Raw genomic sequence first — 19780 nt, 5'->3', positions numbered from 1 at the left:
CTATCCATGCAGCTGCATTCTGCACCAATTGAAGTTTCCAAATGTTCTTTGAGGGCTGCCCCATGTAGAGTGTATTGCACTGGTCTAGATGGGAAGTCATGAGGGTGTAAATGACAGTGAGCAGGGCCTTCTAATCCAGGAATGGGTGCAACCGATACACAATAAAAAGGTGTGCATAAGTGCAGCTGTCACCTGCTCTGTAGCTGTGTGTCCAAACCGACCCCTAGTTTGCACATTGGGTCTGTCTGAGGCAGTGCTGCCCCATCCCAAACCAAAACTGGAAACTCCTCATATTAGAAGGTCCAAACATTCATGACCTAGTCTTGAGCTAGAGGCTGCTGCATCCTATTTGGGCCTCCGCAGCCTCCAGACCCTGGGACAGGATGTTCATGACATCATTGTGGCAGCCTGGAATGGAGATAAAAAGCTAGGCATCATCAGCATACTGTTGATACCTCATCCTAACTTGTTGGATAACCTCACCTAATGTCCAGTGGCCTCATGAAGATGTTAAACAGCATTACTAGTTCTGTCTCAAACCACAGCTTCTTCCTTGCTTTCTCCCATGTGATTTTTCTTTTGGTTTCTGAAACACTTGTGTAGCCTCACATCAATGGTGGTATTCTACCGGTTCTGCCCAGTTCTACTGAGCCGGTAGCACCAATGAGCAGTGGAGACCAAACTGGTTCTCTCTTGAGGAGCTGCTGTTGGGCCTGGGGTCCCATACTAACCTTTATTCCCTGCTTTTGAAGCGCAACTGCTTTGCGCACGCAGCAGATTGCTGCGACGCAGCTGCTGAAGCGGCAGGGAGAGTGCAGGATTGCAGGAGGTGAGTTAGAAGCCCTCTGCGCCTGCGCAAAGTACACATTTGGCACATGCGCACAAAGCACGCCCACCAAGCCACGCCCACTGAACCGGTGGTTAAAAATATTTGAAATGCTGCACCGCTGCCTCACATGCATATTCTTTCCCAGTCTTCTCAAAACTTTGATGAGTTTTCTTATTCAGAACGTTCTGAGTAAATCAACCTAGAAACTATTCCGGTTGCAAAAGTCGGGAGGTGAGCAAGGTTGACTGCTGTTAATAAGATAATGTATTTTTGGTACAGAAACCAAGCAAGACTTGAGCCTCTTCCCTATATATGCATCTCTTAAATGAATATTTTGAAGTGTTTCATGAGCTGACTACTCTTTCTACAATCCACAAGTCAATTCTGGCCATTTGGCTATGCCATCTCTGCACTTCCATTGTGTGTGTCTCTGAACTGCATTCTTGCTTCACACTGTACAAAAACAACTCTCCATATCAAACGCAACCTTCTCATCAACAGTTTGTTTCTAGATGTTTCTCTTCTCTTTGTAGAACTGTCAGCCTGGGAAAGCCCCCCCTCCCATTTTCAGGCTACTGGAGATAGCAGAAGCACATCGTCGAGGAGCAATGAAAGGCCTCTGCCTGTGGTTAGCTGTGTTGACCTGCCTTGTGGTGAAAGTCTATGGCAAGATCTTCAATCGCTGTGAACTGGCATCAGTAATGCGACGTTGGGGAATGGAGGGGCACGAGGGCTACACTTTGGATGACTGTGAGTAACCTCCATGGAGTGTCCCGATTGTTCTTTTTTTTAAAATCATGATCACCGCTTTCTACCTGAAAGGGTGGCAAAATAGAACATACTGCTTTTGCTGAACCTGCTCATAGTTTTAGAACGGACTGTAGAAAGCCTGAGGCAGGAATACAAATGGCTCTGAATCCTGCATTCTTCCAGCTCTTTTCAAGTGCGGTGTTTGATTCTGGAACCTTTTCACGTGCCCACACTGTGCAGGAGTCAGCTAGTACAAGGCTCGTTTATATAGAGCTGCCTCGGCAAGATGGGTGATAGAAATTTAATAATGAATTCAAAAATATATACATATTTAAAAATAGAATGGTAAATAATTGGTTGGAACACCTTTGGTACCTTTTGCCTATCAGCAATAGAAATGTGGGGCTTAGATGATCGCTTTATGGTGTTACATATCAACGATCCCTTCTTAAAATATTCACATAGAATTCTTTTTTTTAAAAAAAAACAAGTTTTATTGGTTTTTAAAGACAAACAAAAACAAACAAAACATAAAAACATCCAACTTTCTTTCATAAATGTACAAGCAGTGTGTCGGTTGGTTTACAAACTTTTTGTGCATCCATTTCATAGTCTCAATTATAGTTACATTGCATAATAACTCATATTATCAATCAAAAATTGAATACCCTAGTATCACTATTAATCAATCATTTGACTATAATTTTGTTCATTCATACTTTGTGAGATAACTATAATTTACTTAGTTTATTTTATAACAATTCATATAATCCTCCCAAATCTATCCTAAAAACATTTTATAGATATGATAACAAAAAAAGAAATACACTTTTATATATTCCTTATTTTCTAAAATTCTAAATATTCTATTATTGTATTTTATTATCTAACCATTGATAGAAAAGGTCCCAAATTTTATAAAATTGTTTATCCTCTTGTTCTCTAATTTCAAATGTCAATCTACTCATTTCAGCACATTCCAGTATTTTCTTAATAATTTCCTCCTGTGATGGTATTTTCTCATTTTTCCAATTTTTAGCAAATACAATCCTAGCCGCTGTTAATACATTTACAATCAAATATTTCAAATCTTTACTGTATGTATCAGGTAAAATTCCCAATAAAAATATCTCTGGTTTCAAGTCTATAGGTTTCTTTGTCATTTTTTCCAACCACATGCGGATTTTAGTCCAGTATTTTCTAATGACCTCACAAGTCCACCACATATGGTAATATGAGCCAGGTATCTGATGACATTTCCAACATTTTTTGGATTTATTCTTGAACATTCTTGCGATTCTTGTCGGGGGAAAATGCCACCTGTAAAACATACAAATTTTCTTTATATGCTGTTGACATTGTCATTTTATAATTTTGAGACCACAATTTTTGCCATTTCTCTAAATCAATCCCATATCCAAAATTCTTCCCCCAAGCAATCATAGTTTCTTTAACTTGTTCTTCCTCTAGTTTAGTTTCCAATAAATAACCATATAATTTTTTAATCATCTTTTCATCAGTACCTGTCAAAATCTTATCTAAGTCAGTCAATTTGTCATAAAATCCTTCTGTTTTGAGATCTTCATCATATCTTGATGAGCATATGAAAACCAATTCATCTTTATACCTTGTTCTTCTAGATTTTGCATCAATTTAAGTTCACCCTTTTCATCCAATATTTCCCCATATCTAACTGTTTGTTCCTTATTATATATTATGGGATAGGAAAATGCTTCAACAGTCGATAACCAGACTGGAATTTTTAAATAGCATTGTCTTTTAATCTTCTCCCAATTTAACCACAGAGACTCCTGTATATGATGTCTTCTAAAATAGCCCTGTGTTTTAGTTCCCTTATACCATAGAAAAGCATGCCACCCCAACAGCAAATCATGTCCTTCTAATGTCAACAATATAGTATTTCTTAATGTTATCCATTCCTTAGCCCACATCAAGTTTGTAGCTTGGTAGTACAACTCCCAATTAGGCAAACCAAATCCTCCTCTAATTCTAGCGTCTTGCAAAAGTTTTAACTTTATTCTCGCTTCCTTACCTCGCCATATATATTTCAAGACAATTTTATTTAAATCTTCAAAATAGTCCTTTCCAAGCCTAATTGGTATTGTTTGAAACAGGTATAAAATTCTGGGTAAGATATTCATCTTGATTGTTGAGATTCTCCCTATTAATGACAATTGTAGATTTTCCCATTTCATCAAATCTGACGCTATCTGTTGTTTAAGTTTAATGTAATTGTTCTCTTTTAATGTACTACATCTTGCTGTCAAATGTATCCCCAAATACTTGACCTTGTTCGTGACTTGAATTTTCAATAGGTCTGCCAGTTCTTCTTTTTGTCTTAATAGCATATTCTTTGTCAGGTTCTCTGTTTTATCTTTATTTTCAAACCAGCCACCTTACCATATGCCTCTATCTTTTCCAATAATTTTGGTGCTGTTTCTAAAAGGTCTTCTAAAATGAAAGCCAAATCGTCCGCAAAGGCTTGCAATTTAAATTCTTCCTTTTTAATTTTCATTCCTTTTATACTCTTATCGTCTCTAATATTTCTATTCAACACTTCCAAAGTTAATACAAATAGCAAAGGTGATAGTGGGCATCCTTGTCTTGTACCTTTTCTTATATTGATGGAATCTGTCAATTCTCCCTCTCAAACCTTTGCCGTTTGCTTATGGTATATGGCTTCTATTGCTTGAATGAATTTTCTGGCAAAACCCATCTGTTCCAACAATAATAGCATGAATCTCCAATTCACATTATCAAATGCCTTTTGTGCATCTAAAAATATCAATGCCATTTGCTTTTTGGGGTGTGCCTCATAATATTCCAAAGTATCCAAAATTACTCTCATGTTACCTTTGATTTGTCTCTTTGGCAGAAATCCATTTTGATCAGGATGAATAAAATTATTTAAGTATTTTTTAAGTCTTTCTGCCAAAATTGAAGTGAAACTTTTATAGTCTGCATTTAGTAAAGAAATAGGTCTATAATTCTTAATTTGCAGTGGATCAGCCTCTTCTTTTGGAATAAGTGTAATATAGGCTTCTGACCATGTTTTAGGTATCTTCTTCTTTGACATAACTTCGTTCATGACTTCTAACAAAGGAAGGCTCAGCGATTCTTGTAATGTTTTATTAGAATTCTTCCGGAAGCCCATCTGGACCTGGTTCCTTCCCATTGTTTTGCTTCTTAAGTGCGTCAGTTAATTCCATCATTGTTATATTGCTTTCTAACATTTTTTCAGTCTCTTTAGGTATCTTAGGTAGATTAGCATTCTGTAAGTACTGTTTGACTCTTTCTTCATCAATATTCTCTTGCTTATATAGTTGCCCATAGAAGTCTCGAATAATTTCCTTTTTCTCTTTATTGCCGTAGCAAACTTGACCTTGATCATCTATTAACTGCAATATTTTCCTTGATTCTTTCTCAATTTGTATGCTAACCATCTACCTGGTTTGTTTGCATCTTCAAAGTAATTCTGTTTAGCACTTCTAATTTTCTGTGCTAATTCTTCTTTCTCTATTTGACCCATTTTGTGTTTAATTATGTCCAATTTTAGTTTAATGTCTTTTTTCTGTGGCGTTTTCTGTAGTTCTTTTTCAAGTCTTTTATGCTTGTCTTCTAAAACTTTAGTAGCTTGCCTTTTCCTGATGTTCCTTTTCCTTGTATAGTCTATTATCAAGCCTCCGGCATATGCCTTCATTGTGTCCCAAACATTCTGAATTGAAGTATCTTCTTTTTTATTTTCTCTAAAGAAAAAGGCCAATTCTTTCTCCATCCGCTGTGTGAAGTCTTCTTCCTTTAAAATAGTATTATTTAACATCCATCTCGATCTTCTTTTTTGTCCCTTCCATTTAATTGTCACTGGATTGTGGTCTGCCCAAGTACTTGTTTCAATATTTGTTTCTTGAATATTAGATATTAGTTCTGTTGAAATCCAAATCATATCTATTCTGGACCATGATAACTGTCTATTTGAGTAAAAAGTATATTGTTTGATTTTAGCATTTTTTTCTCTCCATATATCTTTTATTTCATCTGTCATTTTAAAAAAGGATTTAGGGAGATTCTTTCTATTTTGTTTTGTTACTGTTGCTATATAATCCAATATGTTGTTTACAATTCCATTGAAATCTCCCATCATAACTATATTAACATAGTCCAGTTCAATTATTTTCCTATGTAATTTTTTATAGAATTCTTCTTGTTTATCATTTGGAGCATAAATTGCAATCAGGAGTGTTTTCATATTATTATCCATTATTTCCACCATTAATACTCTTCCATCTTCATCAGTATGAATCAATTTTGCTAAGATGGTCTCTTTAATATATAAAACCACTCCTCTTTTCTTACATTGAGTCAAAGAAGTAAATATTTTCCCTAATTTTGGTTGGACCAACAATTGTTCATATTGTTTTTTAATATGTACTTTTTGTAGACAAATTATATCAAATTTTAATTTCTCTAATTTATGAAAAATGTTCCTTCTTTTAACAGCCGAATTAAGTACATTTATATTCATTGTAATCAGTTTTTTCTCTTCCATGATTATACTTTGTAGTTCGGTTTGGTAGCTCTCGTGGATCTTGGCTCACGTTGTTCTTTAATTTCTACCTGTCCACCTACTGCGCCTTCTTCTTTTTCAGTCTCCATTTGGTCCTCTTGAAATTCAATTAAGGAGACCACTTTTTCTGCCTCTTCCTCTCTCTTTCCAAAGAATTCTGCATAGAATAATTCTGCTTTCTCAACTGAATCAATTCTATGTCTCTGTTCTTGCTATGTAAACATTAATCCTTCTGGAATTAGCCATCTGTAGTTCACCTCTTTTTTCAGCAACTTTTTAGTTAAAAATTGGTATTCTTTTCTTATCTCTCTCACTTTTCTGGGTATTTGTTTTAAAACCACAATCTCCTTGCCATTATATTTCAGCGTTTTCTCTCTTGCCACTTGCAATATTTGTGTTTTAATGACTTTTTTTGTAAATCTGATATAAATTTCTCTTGGTAGGTTATTTCTCATTGCATATCTTGTAAAAACTCGGTATACTTCATCTACTCCATCCATCATCTTCTCTTCTGTTATTTCCAAAGCTTCAGCCAATATTTCTATCATTATCTCAGCTAGATTTTGTCCTTTCTCTTGCTCTGTTTTGGAATGTGAGATAAAATTCTGATCTGTCCATCTCCCATTTCAAAATCCCACTTTTATCTTGTTCAATCACTGTTAATCTGGTATCAATGTCTCCAATCTTTTTGTCTCTTTGTTTATCTTCTTCCATTTTTTGGAATCTCTCATCATACTTCACCATCATTTGTTGAATATTCTCCACTTTTTCATCAGTTTTCTCTGTTCTTTGTTCAATATTATCTATTCTCTTTTCAATAGTGTCTGGTTTTGTTTTAATTTCTTGGATTCCTTGCATAATCATCTGTAAGGTCACTTTTTCTTGTTCTTTGTCTTGCTTCAACATTGTCTGGATTGAACGTTGTCCTCCAGGTGGGGAGGCGGAAGTAGAAGTTGAGGGGCCAGAAGCTATAAATTTCCTGCTCATTTTAAACAATTGAAGATCATCAGGTTCTTCTGAACTTTAACCCAATTATGAAGTAGCCAATTATAATCCAAGATAAAAAAATAAAAATGGTAGAGAAAAGCCCAATAATAATAAAAAAAAAAGAGAGGAGAGAAAATTTCTTCAGGTTCTTCTAAGCCTTAATCCAATCAATAGTTAAGTGAAAAGGAAAGGAAGGAACAAAAAAAGAAAAGGAGAAAAAAAGAAATTCTTCAGGTTCTTCACCACCTTAATCCAATTAAAAGGTCTCAAAAATAGAAAAATAAAAACATAAAAATGAACCAAAAGTATGGATGGAAAAAGCAAAAAATCCCAGAGAAGAAGGGGAAAAAAAGAAAAAGAAAAATTTTGAGGCTTTCCCTTTAAAATAAAAAGCAAAAATAGAAATATTACAAAAATAAAGGGTGTCCCTTTAAGTCTTAGAATAATGATAAAAAAAAAGTTCTCACCAAACCGATGCACTTTCTCTTTCCAGTCTCTTCTGATTGGAGCTGTCCCAACTTCAGCAGCTTTAATGGCTGCCTCTCTGACGCTATAGAGTGCTATACACCAGAACAACTAGACACAAGAACAGTTTTTTCCCAAATGCCATCACTCTGCTAAACAAATAATTCCCTCAACACTTTTCAACTATTTACAAAGTCTGCACAACTACCGTGTTTCTCCAACAATACAGCCTCCACCAATAGGAAGGCCCAGCATGATTTCTAGGCATGAGGTGAAATTAAGCCCCACCCCCCAAATTTAGGCCTATTCAAACCATGCTTTTCCCCGCCATTTCTCACATTGTTTGTTAGAACTACATGAGGTGAAGAGAAATGGGTGGGGGAAGGGTGGGGGGGATGGGGAGAAAACTTGCCTTTAGGAGTGCCCTGCAGGTAGCCTAGGCTAGAATACCCAGATAGCCGATAGAAGCTCCCTGAAGGCAGAGTCCCCAGCTGCTTCAGGGCGTGGCGTGGCTACCCATGTTGCCTCGCCTTTAGGGCAGTCTCTTTCGGACGATGGAAGCCCCCCAAATGCAGTCACCAGCTACTTCAATCAGCCGGTAGAAGTGGCCTCTCAGTGAGGGGAGTGTGTGTGTGCCACACCTCACCCCGAAGGAGCTGGGGACTCTGCCTTCAAGGGAGCTTCGATCGGCCAGTAGAAGTGGCCTCGGGGCGAGCACACACACACACTCCCCTCACCATGAGGCTGCTTCTATCAGCCGATGAAAGCTCCCTGAAGGCAGAGTCCCCAGCTTCAGGGTGTGGTGTGGCTATTCCCTTGCCTTTAGGGCAGTGTCTTTTGGACGATTGAAGCTTCCCAAGTGTAGTCACCAGCCACTTCGATCGGCTGGTGGAAGCGGCCTCAGGGTGAGTGCATACACACACAAACATTCCCTTCGATGCGAGGCTGCTTCTATCGGCAGATGAAAGCCCTCTTGAAGGCAGAGTCCCCAGCTGCTTCAGGGCAAGGCGTGGCTGCCCATGTCCCCTTGCCTTTAGGCAGTCTCTTTTGGGCAATGGAAACTCCCCAAATGCAGTCACCAGCCACTTCGATCGGCCGGTAGAAGCGGCCTTGGGGTGAGCGTGCACACACACACACACTCCCCTCACCACGAGGCCGCTTCTATCGGCAGACGAAAGCTCCCTTGAAGGCAGAGTCCCCAGCTTCAGGGTATGGCATGGCTATTCCCTTGCCTTTAGGGCAGTCTCTTTTGGACGATTGAAGCTTCCCAAGTGTAGTCACCAGCCACTTCGATCGGCTGGTGGAAACGGCCTCAGGGCGAGTGCACACACACACACATTCCCTTCGATGCGAGGCTGCTTCTATCGGCAGATGAAAGCCCTCTTGAAGGCAGAGTCCCCAGCCGCTTCAGGGCAAGGCGTGGCTGCCCATGTCCCCTTGCCTTTAGGCAGTCTCTTTTGGGCAATGGAAGCTCCCCAAATGCAGTCACCAGCCACTTCGATCGGCCGGTAGAAGCGGCCTTGGGGCGAGTGCACACACACACATTCCCTTCGATGCGAGGCCGCTTCTATCGGCAGATGAAAGCCCTCTTGAAGGCAGAGTCCCCAGCCGCTTCAGGGCAAGGCGTGGCTGCCCATGTCCCCTTGCCTTTAGGCAGTCTCTTTCGGGCGATGGAAGCTCCCCAAATGCAGTCACTAGCCACTTCGATAGGCCGGTAGAAGTGGCCTCGGGGCGAGTGCACGCACACACTCCCCTCGCCACGAGGCCGCTTCTATCGGCAGACCAAAGCTCCCTTGAAGGCAGAGTCCCCAGCCGCTTTTGGGGTGAGGCGTGGCTGCCCGTGTCCCCTCGCCTTTAGGGCAGTCTCTTTCGGACGATGGAAGCTCCCCAAATGCAGTCACCAGCTACTTCAATCAGCTGGTAGAAGTGGCCTTGCAGCGAGGGGAGTGTGTGTGTGTCACACCTCGCCCCGAAGCGGCTGGGGACTCTGCCTGCAAGGGAGCTTTTGTCTGCTGATAGAAGCGGCCTCGGGGCGAGGGGAGTGTGTGTGTGTGCGTGCTCACCCCAAGGCCGCTTCTACCAGCCGATCAAAGTGGCTGGTGACTGCATTTGGGGAGCTTCCATTGCCTGAAAGAGACTGCCTAAAGGCAAGGGGACATGGGCAGCCACGCCACGCCCTGAAGCAGCTGGGGACTCTGCCTTCGGGGAGCTTTCGTCGGCTGATAGAAGCGGCCTCGTGGCGAGGTACGTGTGTATGGACCACTCTAGGTGGGGGAGGAAATTAAGTCACCCCCGAAAAGATGGCCTACCCGTTTTTTCAGGGGTCAAAAAAAAAAAATAAGGCCCGGCCTTATTTTGTGAGAAACACGGTATTACTGTTAATCTTCTCATCACTCCTTATTTCCCCTCCCACTTGTGATTGTATGACTGTAACTTTGTTGCTTGTATCCTTACAATTTATATTGACTGTTTCCTAGTATGATTTGATTGCTTATTGTACCCTGTGACTATCATTAAGTGTTGTACCTTATAGTTCTTGACTCTTGACGAATGTATCTTTTCTTTTATGTACACTGAGAGCATTTGCACCAAGACAAATTCCTTGTGTGTCCAATCACACTTGGCCAATAAAGAATTCAATTCAATTCTATTCTATTCTATTCTATTCTATTCTATTCTATTCTATTCTATTCTATTCTATTCTATTTTTATTATAAAAAAATTATTAATTTTCAATAAACAAATATACACAAACAAAACGCTTTCTTTTTGGAAAGCGGCTTAATCCTGGGATACATCTTTTTGTACAGACATAAATCAAATTCATGCTCACTTTATATACCATTTCATATCTTGTTTACCATTCTACATTTTCAATATAGCTTCTCCCCTCTTTTCACTCTCTTAATTCTATTTTATTTATTTCATCTCAATTTAAATAATTATACTTGTATCTTTTGTCTGTTCTATTTCAATTATCAATTATCTTTTCTCATTAACACAAAATTTCTCCTGTAATCACTGATTGAAGTATGACGCCTTTATATCTTTCCCCTAAATTTAACACTTAAAATAATATAAAATTTTCATTCTGATTCTGCTTAGTACATTCCAAAGCTACGTACTATATTTTAAAATAGGAAAATAATAAGTTTATAATATAATTAAAACAATAATCCATAGCAAATTAAACTCTATCATTAAATCTTAAACATTTTACATATTCCTTTTAATATTTTATCCCATTTTATAATCATATAGTGTTCCAGTTTTCTAACATTATTTCAAATACAAATACAACAATACAATCTTATGTACTTTTGCAGAATCTTTTTTAAATTATATTTTTACCCATTATCTCTGATTAAATCCTGTTTCTTTACATCTTGTTTCAAACCTTTGTAACTTCTCTTCCCTTTTCCCCTTCCTTTCTTCTCCAGTCTAGTCTTTTTACCCCCTGTCTCTTGATCTCCACCCTCTTAATCTGCACTTTCTTCTGTATTCCTCTTATCTGTTGCTTTCTGACATTATATCGATTTTTCACCTTATTTTTCCCTTTTTTGGTTGTTTTTTTAAGTCTTAAATTCTCCATTCTCTTTCCCCTCTTTCCCTTTTCTTCCCCAGCTAAAGTTGTTTGTTCATTAAAGATGGCTTCTTCTTCTTCATCCCAACCTTCTTGTTCTTGTAATTTCTGGTAGGTAGAACTCGCCATTTCTAAGAAATGAAAAACAGATCCAGAAGAGGCCTTCCGTTCTTGTTCCTCTTCTTTTAGCTTTTTAAATTCCATTTTCAGTTCATCAACAAGTAATGCCATTGTGAAAAATTTTTCAACAACCCAAATGTTTTTAATCTTTCAAATAATAATTTCCAAAGGTCCCAAAGTCACCAAGCAATCCAAATAGACACAAACAGTTTCATTTAGCACTTTCTTCTTTTTATACTTTCTCTTCCTGAGGTACAGTTCAATTGCAAAGTTCCAAAGTATATCTTTTAGAAGTCTTGTTACAATTTAACTCTGATCTTATAAGTTCCATGCAACCTCCTCCAGCAAAATCTTAATATTAATTCTTTTCCTCTCCCTTCCCTCTTATAGCAAATATATATATATATTTTAATTCCAATGTTCAGAAATCTTTAATGTCCCCTTGGCTTTAATTTTCAAATTTAATTACCTGCTGGTGCCAAAACGGGTTTTTCCGATTTCCATCTGCTATCTCCGTAGGGAAGGAGAGTGAGAAAAAACAAACTTTCCCTTTTAAGTTTTGTCCACCGCTTTTTACGATCTTCTTTGGGAAAAATGTATCTTTAACAAAGTTAAGTTTCCAGGGTATTTAGATGTTACTTGTTATCCCGGTTCAGCCAAAAACTTTCATTTCACATGTTTGAGCAACATAATGCTTAAGAATAAGGCTCCAAACATTTATGAGTATAAATGTTTACATATCTGCAAATATTTGATATCCTGTCCTGCAAACATCATTTTTCCACTAGTTCATTTTCTTACACAGGTTCTCTCTCTGCAAGGTTTTTATTCCATGTCTTAACATAGTTCTTTTGAAATAATATACCGTTCATATTTGTCCAATTGATACCCAGATATTTTATTTTCTTCTCAATCTTAAAAACCTGTTTTATTCATCAGTTCTGTTTGACCTTCTACATTCATGTTTTTTGTCTTCTGTTGCTGATCTTGAAGCCTGCTTATGCACCAGATTGTTTGTTTCCCCATTAATATTTCTAAATTTCTCAGCTCTCTTAAGGGAGGGGTCATTACCTTGCAGCCTTACTTCTGAGTCGCCCCTGCTGCAGCAGCTGCTCTTTTCTTCGAGCCGCCCTGCATGTACCTGCACTGGGCACAGGCTCCTCGGGGACCTCTTCATCATTGATGCCATCCTCCACAATCTCCGAAGGCATCGTGCCACTCCCTGATGGTCCTGGCCCCATCCCTGCATCACACGCAGGCCCCTCATCTGAGTCCTCATTCTCCGAGACCTCAGCTGTCCACACCTGCTGCCGGCGAACCACAACACATATCTTCACACAGATGCCACCAGCTACCCTGTGTGCCATTGTCATTCAAGTCTTAGGCAAACTGGATTCATCATGTAATGCTAAAAAAATCTGCCTGTAAAAGAACGGTCTTATTTCTAGCACGATCTTATTTCTTATCTGCTTCTTTTCTGAAAACTTCTATGCAGATGTCAATCTGTACATCACTTTCTCCCTTCAGGGGTCTGCTTGGCATACTTTGCGAGTGGTTTCAACACAGGTAAGGTGACCCAGAACATTGATGGTTCTACTGAATATGGCATTTTCCAGATCAACAGTCGCTCCTGGTGTGCTGATCAACACAGCACTTCAAGGAACCTCTGTAGCTTATCTTGTCGTGGTAAGTGTTCCTTTGAAAATATTCATGTTAAAGTCCAGTTTATAAAGATAGAATATTGGGTCTGGGTCTGGGTTTCTTTTAATTTCTCATTTTGGTTGTCAAAGCTTTTCATTAAAGAGAATATAGGTAGGTCAAGATTGAACTGTGGAGTCCTTGGTGCTCTCTGAGCTTGGTTGTTTTCTTGCAGATGTTTAATTACTGTACCTGACAAAAGACCCAGTAGCCTGAGAAGAAAAAAACAGGAGTCATCTACAACATACAGTGTAAGGACTGGGACAGCCACTATATATGCTGTATGACAGACAGGCAGAAGACTAGCAGAGAACATCCATGAACACAAACTAGCAGGCAGAAGACATGATGAAAACTCCTTAGTTTCATAAGACATGGACAGATTCAACCATTCTTTCAACTGGAAAACCATGAGATCCTACGCCAAGCTAAATCTAAAAATGCTAGGGATTTCCTGGAAGCTTGGCATTGAGATAAATCAGCCATCAACAGACACAGAGAGATAAACCATGGCTATTCACCATTCAGAAAAGACAATAGCAATAGCACTTAGACTTATATACCACTCCATAGTGCTTTACAGCACTGTCTTGGCAGTCAGCATATTACACCCAACAATCTGGCCCCTCATTTTACCAACCTCGGATGAAAGGCTGAGTCAACCTTCAGCTCTGTCAGGATTGAACTCTTGGTTGTGGGCAGAGTTAGCCTATTATACTGCATTCTAACCAGCAGCTCACCATGGCCCCCTATAAAAAAAGCTAAGAGAGAAACAAAAAGACCAAAACACATTCTCTCTATTAGCCAACAACATTGACATGCAGGGTACTATGTATAAACAGAACACAAACTCCACATTCACTAACATTGATGATGTTATCTAGTCAGATAATGAAATATCTATAAGGAAACAACCAAGCTCAGAGAACACCAAAGCACTCCACAGCTATTCATTGAACATATTTACTTTTCACAAATGTTGCATGTTATTTCCCATGCATATTACTCTCAGTCTATGTATTTTGTACCACTTTCAATATAAAACATCTTTGTTCACACATCTACCTCCCCAACAACACCCATATATTAATGACCTTGATTATAAAGTTTAGAAATATGCAAGTGAACATTTAAATTGTAGAGTAATTGGAATCATAAAATTGGAAAAAATCTCCATTCTTAGGTTGAAGTAGTGAGCCCATAAACAGGACCAATGAATCAATGACAGACATGCAGTTGCTTAGATTCCTTATACACACACACACACCAAATATCCCACATTCATGGATTTAGTGCACTCTTTAGAATGCTAGGGTATTTTTTTTTCATGCTAAAGCTGTATTTTAAAAACAGTACTGGGTTGTAGTCCTGTGTTACCAAAAAGTCCATTTAAACTGGGAAAGAGATTCGTTTTGCCAGCTGGGTGCTATTGGTTCTGACATGTATGAATCCATCTCTGGTTTCCTACTGCAAGGGGTTAATGTGGCCCTATCCTTCCTTTTTACTATTTTTGTGGAGAAGGTTTATATTTGGCCTACCTCACAGGTAACCCATTAGTGTTGCCAATCATGGCCACTCCTCATCAGCAGAGGGAAATGTACTTTGAGATTTGCAAGTCAGCCTTTTGAGATAGTCCAGACAGGAAGTATCAGTCATGAATACTAACACCACCTTCACTGTAAGTTACGGTAAGAGAAACTTGCAAGTCTGAAACAGATGTTTTTTCCAGCCTTATCCATGTTCCTTAGCATTTAAATATATATGGTTGAGCTTCAAGGTTTACTGTTTCTTAAATCCATAAGAAGGTATTTTATAGAACAGGATATTTTACTTGTCCTGACAAATGCTGCATTTCTACTGTAATTGTCATCCAATTAAAGAAGGCATGCATTTTAATTTTTTATTACCATGCTAAAAGTCCCACCTTCAATCCTGAGCATCTCCCAATTAAAGAGCATCTCCCTTACTGGGGAAGCTTTGGATTCTAGTCTCCTAAAAAGCAAAGGTTGACTAGCTCAATATGAAGAGTTGTTAGATCTGTTTATTCAAATATGTCCCATTCACGCCACAATTATTTCCTGTTTACTCACTAGATTTGCTGACTGATGAAATCATCGATGATATAATTTGTGTCAAGAGAGCTGTAGCAGGTCCAGATGGTTTGGAAGCCTGGTAAGAAATTAGATTTATCTTTCGTCAGCTTTGCCATTCTCCTTCACCCAGCCCATCCAGTCACAGATCGAATACAGTTTGAGCATTTCCCCATTTGCACCCAATTCTGGCTCAAACATGCCCCTGCAACATCTTTTTCTGCTGAGCCCTCATCATCATGCCTTCATTTTGTTCCCAGACAGACAGAGAGGGAGAGGGAGGGAGTGGGGTAGGCTTTTGTTTCAAAGGAAAGTCAGGAGGCAGGCAATGATTTGAAGCACAACCAGGAGAAGAATTCATAATGGGGGCAACATATTTCATGGTGGAATATTCTCTGTTGACTCAGAGATGGGTAGGGAACACTCTAAGTGTATATACTGTGGAAGAAAGACCCTGGGCTACTTTATAGTTGTCTACTTCTGTTGTTATCTCACTGCCTTTTGTTTTTTAATTTCCACATAGCTGTATTTTCTTTTCTTAATTTTGTCCTCTAGGGATGGCTGGCGAAATCATTGCCGTGGAAAAAACCTGCATTACTGGACAGCTACTTGTAAACTGTGAATTTATTGTACCACCAACCGAATTTACCATCTGCTAATCAGCTTCTTTATCTGCTTGTGCTCTTCAGTTGTGATCACAGAGTACAATCTGATCAAAGGCATTTTACAGAATAAAGATTCTTTTTGAGATATTAAGTTTCATGTGTTTGTTTGATCAAGGATGGCTGTGGCAAAAGGTGGGGGTGTTGATAATGGTGATGGTGGTGAAGGGTTGGATCAAAACTTAGGATGCCAGACTTTTCAACTTTCTCTCCCCGAAACTTTCTGGAACATCAAGTTCTGTAGCCCAGCTTTGGATTAGTGACAGAGTTACTACCTGTCTTTCAGTGGAACCTCCACTGGAACTCTTCCCCTAATCCCAGTATGTGAGAGACATAAAGTTCTCACTACCTATGCTGCCTTTTGTAGCAATAAAAAGGTTAAAATGGAAAAAAAGAGAAAGAACTCATATGATGCAATCTTCTTACGTTGTAGCATAGATGCATGAAACTAGGGTTTCCTCTTCTCTCCCTACCTTTTCAGAGGTAAGTTAATCTCATAAGAGATCAATAAAATCGATTTTTTTTTAAAAAAAAGATTGTTTATGTGTAGCATATATATACCTGTATACCTGTATTTTAAAAGCAATTCAAGAAAATGCATGCAATGTCCTAGGCAGACCACAAGATGGTGCTGAGAGCTAAGAAACCACACCTAGATTATGCTTAAACTCAGTTTGTGATAGCAATAAGAAAGCTCAGGTTAGACAGAAAAAGGCAAGAAGCATATTTATATCTTTGTGAGTTTATAGTTCAAAAAGAACCATTAAGCCACGAAAGCTTGCCTTTTCTGACCGGAAGTTGAGCAGAAACAGTATATGTTAAAAAGTATACATTACTGTATTAGCATTTCCTTATGTCTCTTAGCACATCATGGTGACACCTCCCACCCAATCCCAACCTTTAACTCCTGAAATGTTCATAATTCTGCATGTTAGCTGCAGTTGAGATGCTGGGAGATGGGAGGCAGCCTGAGCCAAGAATTATCTGCTGTGAGAACACAGATAACCCTTGGAAACACAAATAATAGCCTGCCATTTGTGTAGCAGCATTTCTTTCCTTGAAACAACACATCTATAATACTACTGACACAAGAATCTATCACAATTGTCCATAACTCCACGTCTCCCCCTCTTCGCTGTAACTGTGTTATGGCTTCCTATGATCAATCATCCAAAACCTGGGACTGTCTGTATTTGGAAGATTTTTCCGCCTTGGTCTTCACAGAGTTGCAGCCTTTGAAAACCTGCCATAATTCCTTGCCTGTTTTAAGAAATGTTTAGGGTGCTTACAAAAGGTAGAAATTATTTTTCCACCTGGCTTTTCGCCATCTTTAGAGTATTTCCTTCCCTTGGTTGCCATTAGTATGTCCTGAAAGTCTTTTACGTAGCAGCTGCTGCCATGCCAGCTTTTATGTTCAGCTTCTTTGTCCCCCCACCCTCACTCCACCCCCTGCCCCAACCAATGAACTGACAGGATACGTGACAAAATTGTTAGACATTGAGAATGTCCTCTGCTGCCTCAGTTTTTGGGGATTGACTCTGCAGTAAAGTGGTAGATGGATTCATTTCTCTCCTACCGTAGCAATTTCTCCCTTATTTATTGGCGGAGCAAGCATCAGAAACTGAAAAGAGGTGGAACAAGAAGATGGCTTTATCTCAGAAGAGGGGACACGCAATACACAGTGAAAACAATGTGTGCACTAAGTTCCATCTATATAGAAAGGGAAGGAGTGGGCTTCCGGTTTGAGCTTCTTCGGTGACAGACCGAAACCTCGTCTCTGCGAGGCTTCGATCCTTGCTCGCCGCTGGAGCGCCCCGAGCCGGCTGGTTTCGGGGCTAAGCCACCCCGTAGAGGTGGTGAAGAAGGGGGAGACTGCCTGCAGGGTTGAAGAGAGCCGCATATCTCCTCCCCAGCTGGCCATTACTCCCTTTCCCGAAGGCGGTTGCAGCGGTGGTCAGAAATGGCCACCACAAAGAAGAACTCGACCAGAAAAGAATGTGCAGGAGGAAGATAAGAAGAGAAAGTTTTGGTTGACCAGGTCAAACAGCGAAAGCAACAAATAAGGTACCCTGGAATTTAAATTTAATTACATTGTTCCCAAAGAAGATTTTGAAGCTGCAAAGGAGAGAGAGAAGGGAAAGGATTAGGGTTTTTTTTCTTCCCTTCCTTATACTGACAGCTAAGAGACTTAAGCAAGAAATTGAAAAAAATCCACTTTGACATTAATAGGCATCTAAGCTGAAAATAAAAGTCAAAGGGATAATAAAGATTTCTGGATATTTAAAAGTTTTTAAAAGTAGGAAAGGAGAAAAAAAAAGAATAAAAGAGCAGGATCTGGATAAATGGAGGAGACTGCCTGGAACTAAGGAATGGAACTGTAACTAAAAGGAACTTACAGTGAAATTTCAACAAGATTCCTCAAAGATACATCTTAATTGAAACTTGGTAACAAAATAATAGAACCCCAGGAAGAGAAAGTGGAAAAAAGAAGCAGAAAGAAACAACCTTGGATTATGTGGATTACTTGGTGATTTTTGTTTTTTGCATCTGGATGACTAAAATTAACCAGGTGGTTGTTTAAAAGTCTTTAAAATGGTATCACTCTTAGAACAACTGAAAATGGAACTTAAAAAATGGAAAGAAGATGCACAAGAAGGGAGAGGTTCTTTTGGCTTTGTATTTCAATTCTTAGAAATGGAGATCTGGAACTATGAGAAACAACAAGAAACGCTTGCAGAACAAGAAGATTGGGACAAAAAAGAAGCCATCTTTAATTATCAAATAATTTTAAGTGGGGGGGAAAAAGAAAAGGGGGGAAAGAGAGTGAAAGGTTTAAGACTAGAAAAAACAACCAAAAAGAAGAATAATAATTTGAAAGATAAGTATAATATTTGAAAGCAACAGAAGAGGGGATTACAGATGAGAGAGTTAGAAGTAGAGAGATGGGGGGCGGGTAAAAAGGGGAGGGAGAAGAAGAGGGGGAAGAAGGCAAGGAAAAGAAGTTGTAAAAGACAGAAACAAGAAATGGAGAAACAGGGAAAAGATATAAGGATTGTAACCATAAGCTTGTTTAGAGATAATGGGAGAAAATTTAATTGCAAAAGAGATTCTGCAAAGGTACATAAGATAGCATTGTTATATTATAAATAGAAATATTTTTAGAAAATATGATTAAAATGATGAATAAAATATTTACTGCAATGTAGTTGAATGTTTGGTAATAAATAAATGAATTAAAATGAGTGAGAGAATTAAATGGGAACATTTTTAATTATTAGTAATGATTTATAAAAATATAAGTGAGAAATATGGAAAAAAAAGAATTAACTATGGAAAGTTTATAAGGGTTCCCAAGGAAGTATGATATTTAATTGAAAAGAAATATTAAAGATGTTAAGATTTTAATGAATATTAATGATAGAATTGAATTGGAATGGAATGTGTGCTTTATTTACACACACATATATAATTTTTTCTTTTTAAGAATATAGTGTGTATTTTAAGAATGTACCAAGCAGAATTCGATTGGAAGTTATGTATTATATTGAATGCTATAATCTTAAAGGTATACACTGAAGCTTAAATAAGAGTTTGAATGGATAAAATTAAAAGATATAAAGGTGTCATACTCCAATTGGTAACTACAGGGAAAAACTTGTTTAATAAGAAAAGATAATATGAAATTGAAACAGGACAGACAAAAGCATAAATATAATGATTTGATTGAGATGAGATAATTAAAATAAAACTGAGAAAATTAAAAGAGGGGAAAAACTATGTAGAAAATATAAAACGGTAATAAGATATGGAATAGAATATAAAAATGAGCATGAAATTGAGTTTGGTGTCTGTATGAAGAAGTGATAACCTGGGACCATGCTATTTTCAAAAAAGATATTTGTATTTTGTTTTTGTGAAAACCCAAATAAAACTTTCAAAAAAAAAAAAAGAAAAGGAAGGAGTGGAAGGGGTAAAATAATGGGGAAATCCACCAATCAGGTACCACAGTAA

General features: G+C 38.3%; 1 protein-coding gene across 3 annotated transcripts in view; it reads left to right on the top strand.

Annotated features, from left to right (window-relative positions):
- Window positions 1-15857, top strand: part of LOC113443434 (lysozyme C-like) — a 29061-nt gene extending 13204 nt beyond the window's left edge. For 2 of the 3 annotated variants that reach the window (XM_087925622.1, XM_026711640.2), the window contains exons 2-5: window positions 1363-1579; window positions 12847-13005; window positions 15111-15189; window positions 15663-15857. In XM_087925622.1, the coding sequence (XP_087781748.1) occupies window positions 1363-1579; window positions 12847-13005; window positions 15111-15189; window positions 15663-15729 (522 nt within the window). In that variant the 3' untranslated portion in view covers window positions 15730-15857. Of the gene's footprint in view, window positions 1-1362; window positions 1580-12846; window positions 13006-14617; window positions 14706-15110; window positions 15190-15662 lie in introns of those variants that run through there. The other variant, XR_015741960.1, reaches the window with a different exon arrangement.
- Window positions 15858-19780: the final 3923 nt, after the last annotated feature.

The sequence above is a fragment of the Pseudonaja textilis genome, chromosome 2 (genome assembly GCF_049901715.1).
Source record: "Pseudonaja textilis isolate UNSWEBS1 chromosome 2, rPseTex1.2, whole genome shotgun sequence".
Classification (NCBI taxonomy): Eukaryota; Metazoa; Chordata; class Lepidosauria; order Squamata; family Elapidae; genus Pseudonaja; species Pseudonaja textilis.
Note: the sequence above shows the minus strand (reverse complement) of the source record. Positions and strands in the feature narration are given on the sequence as shown.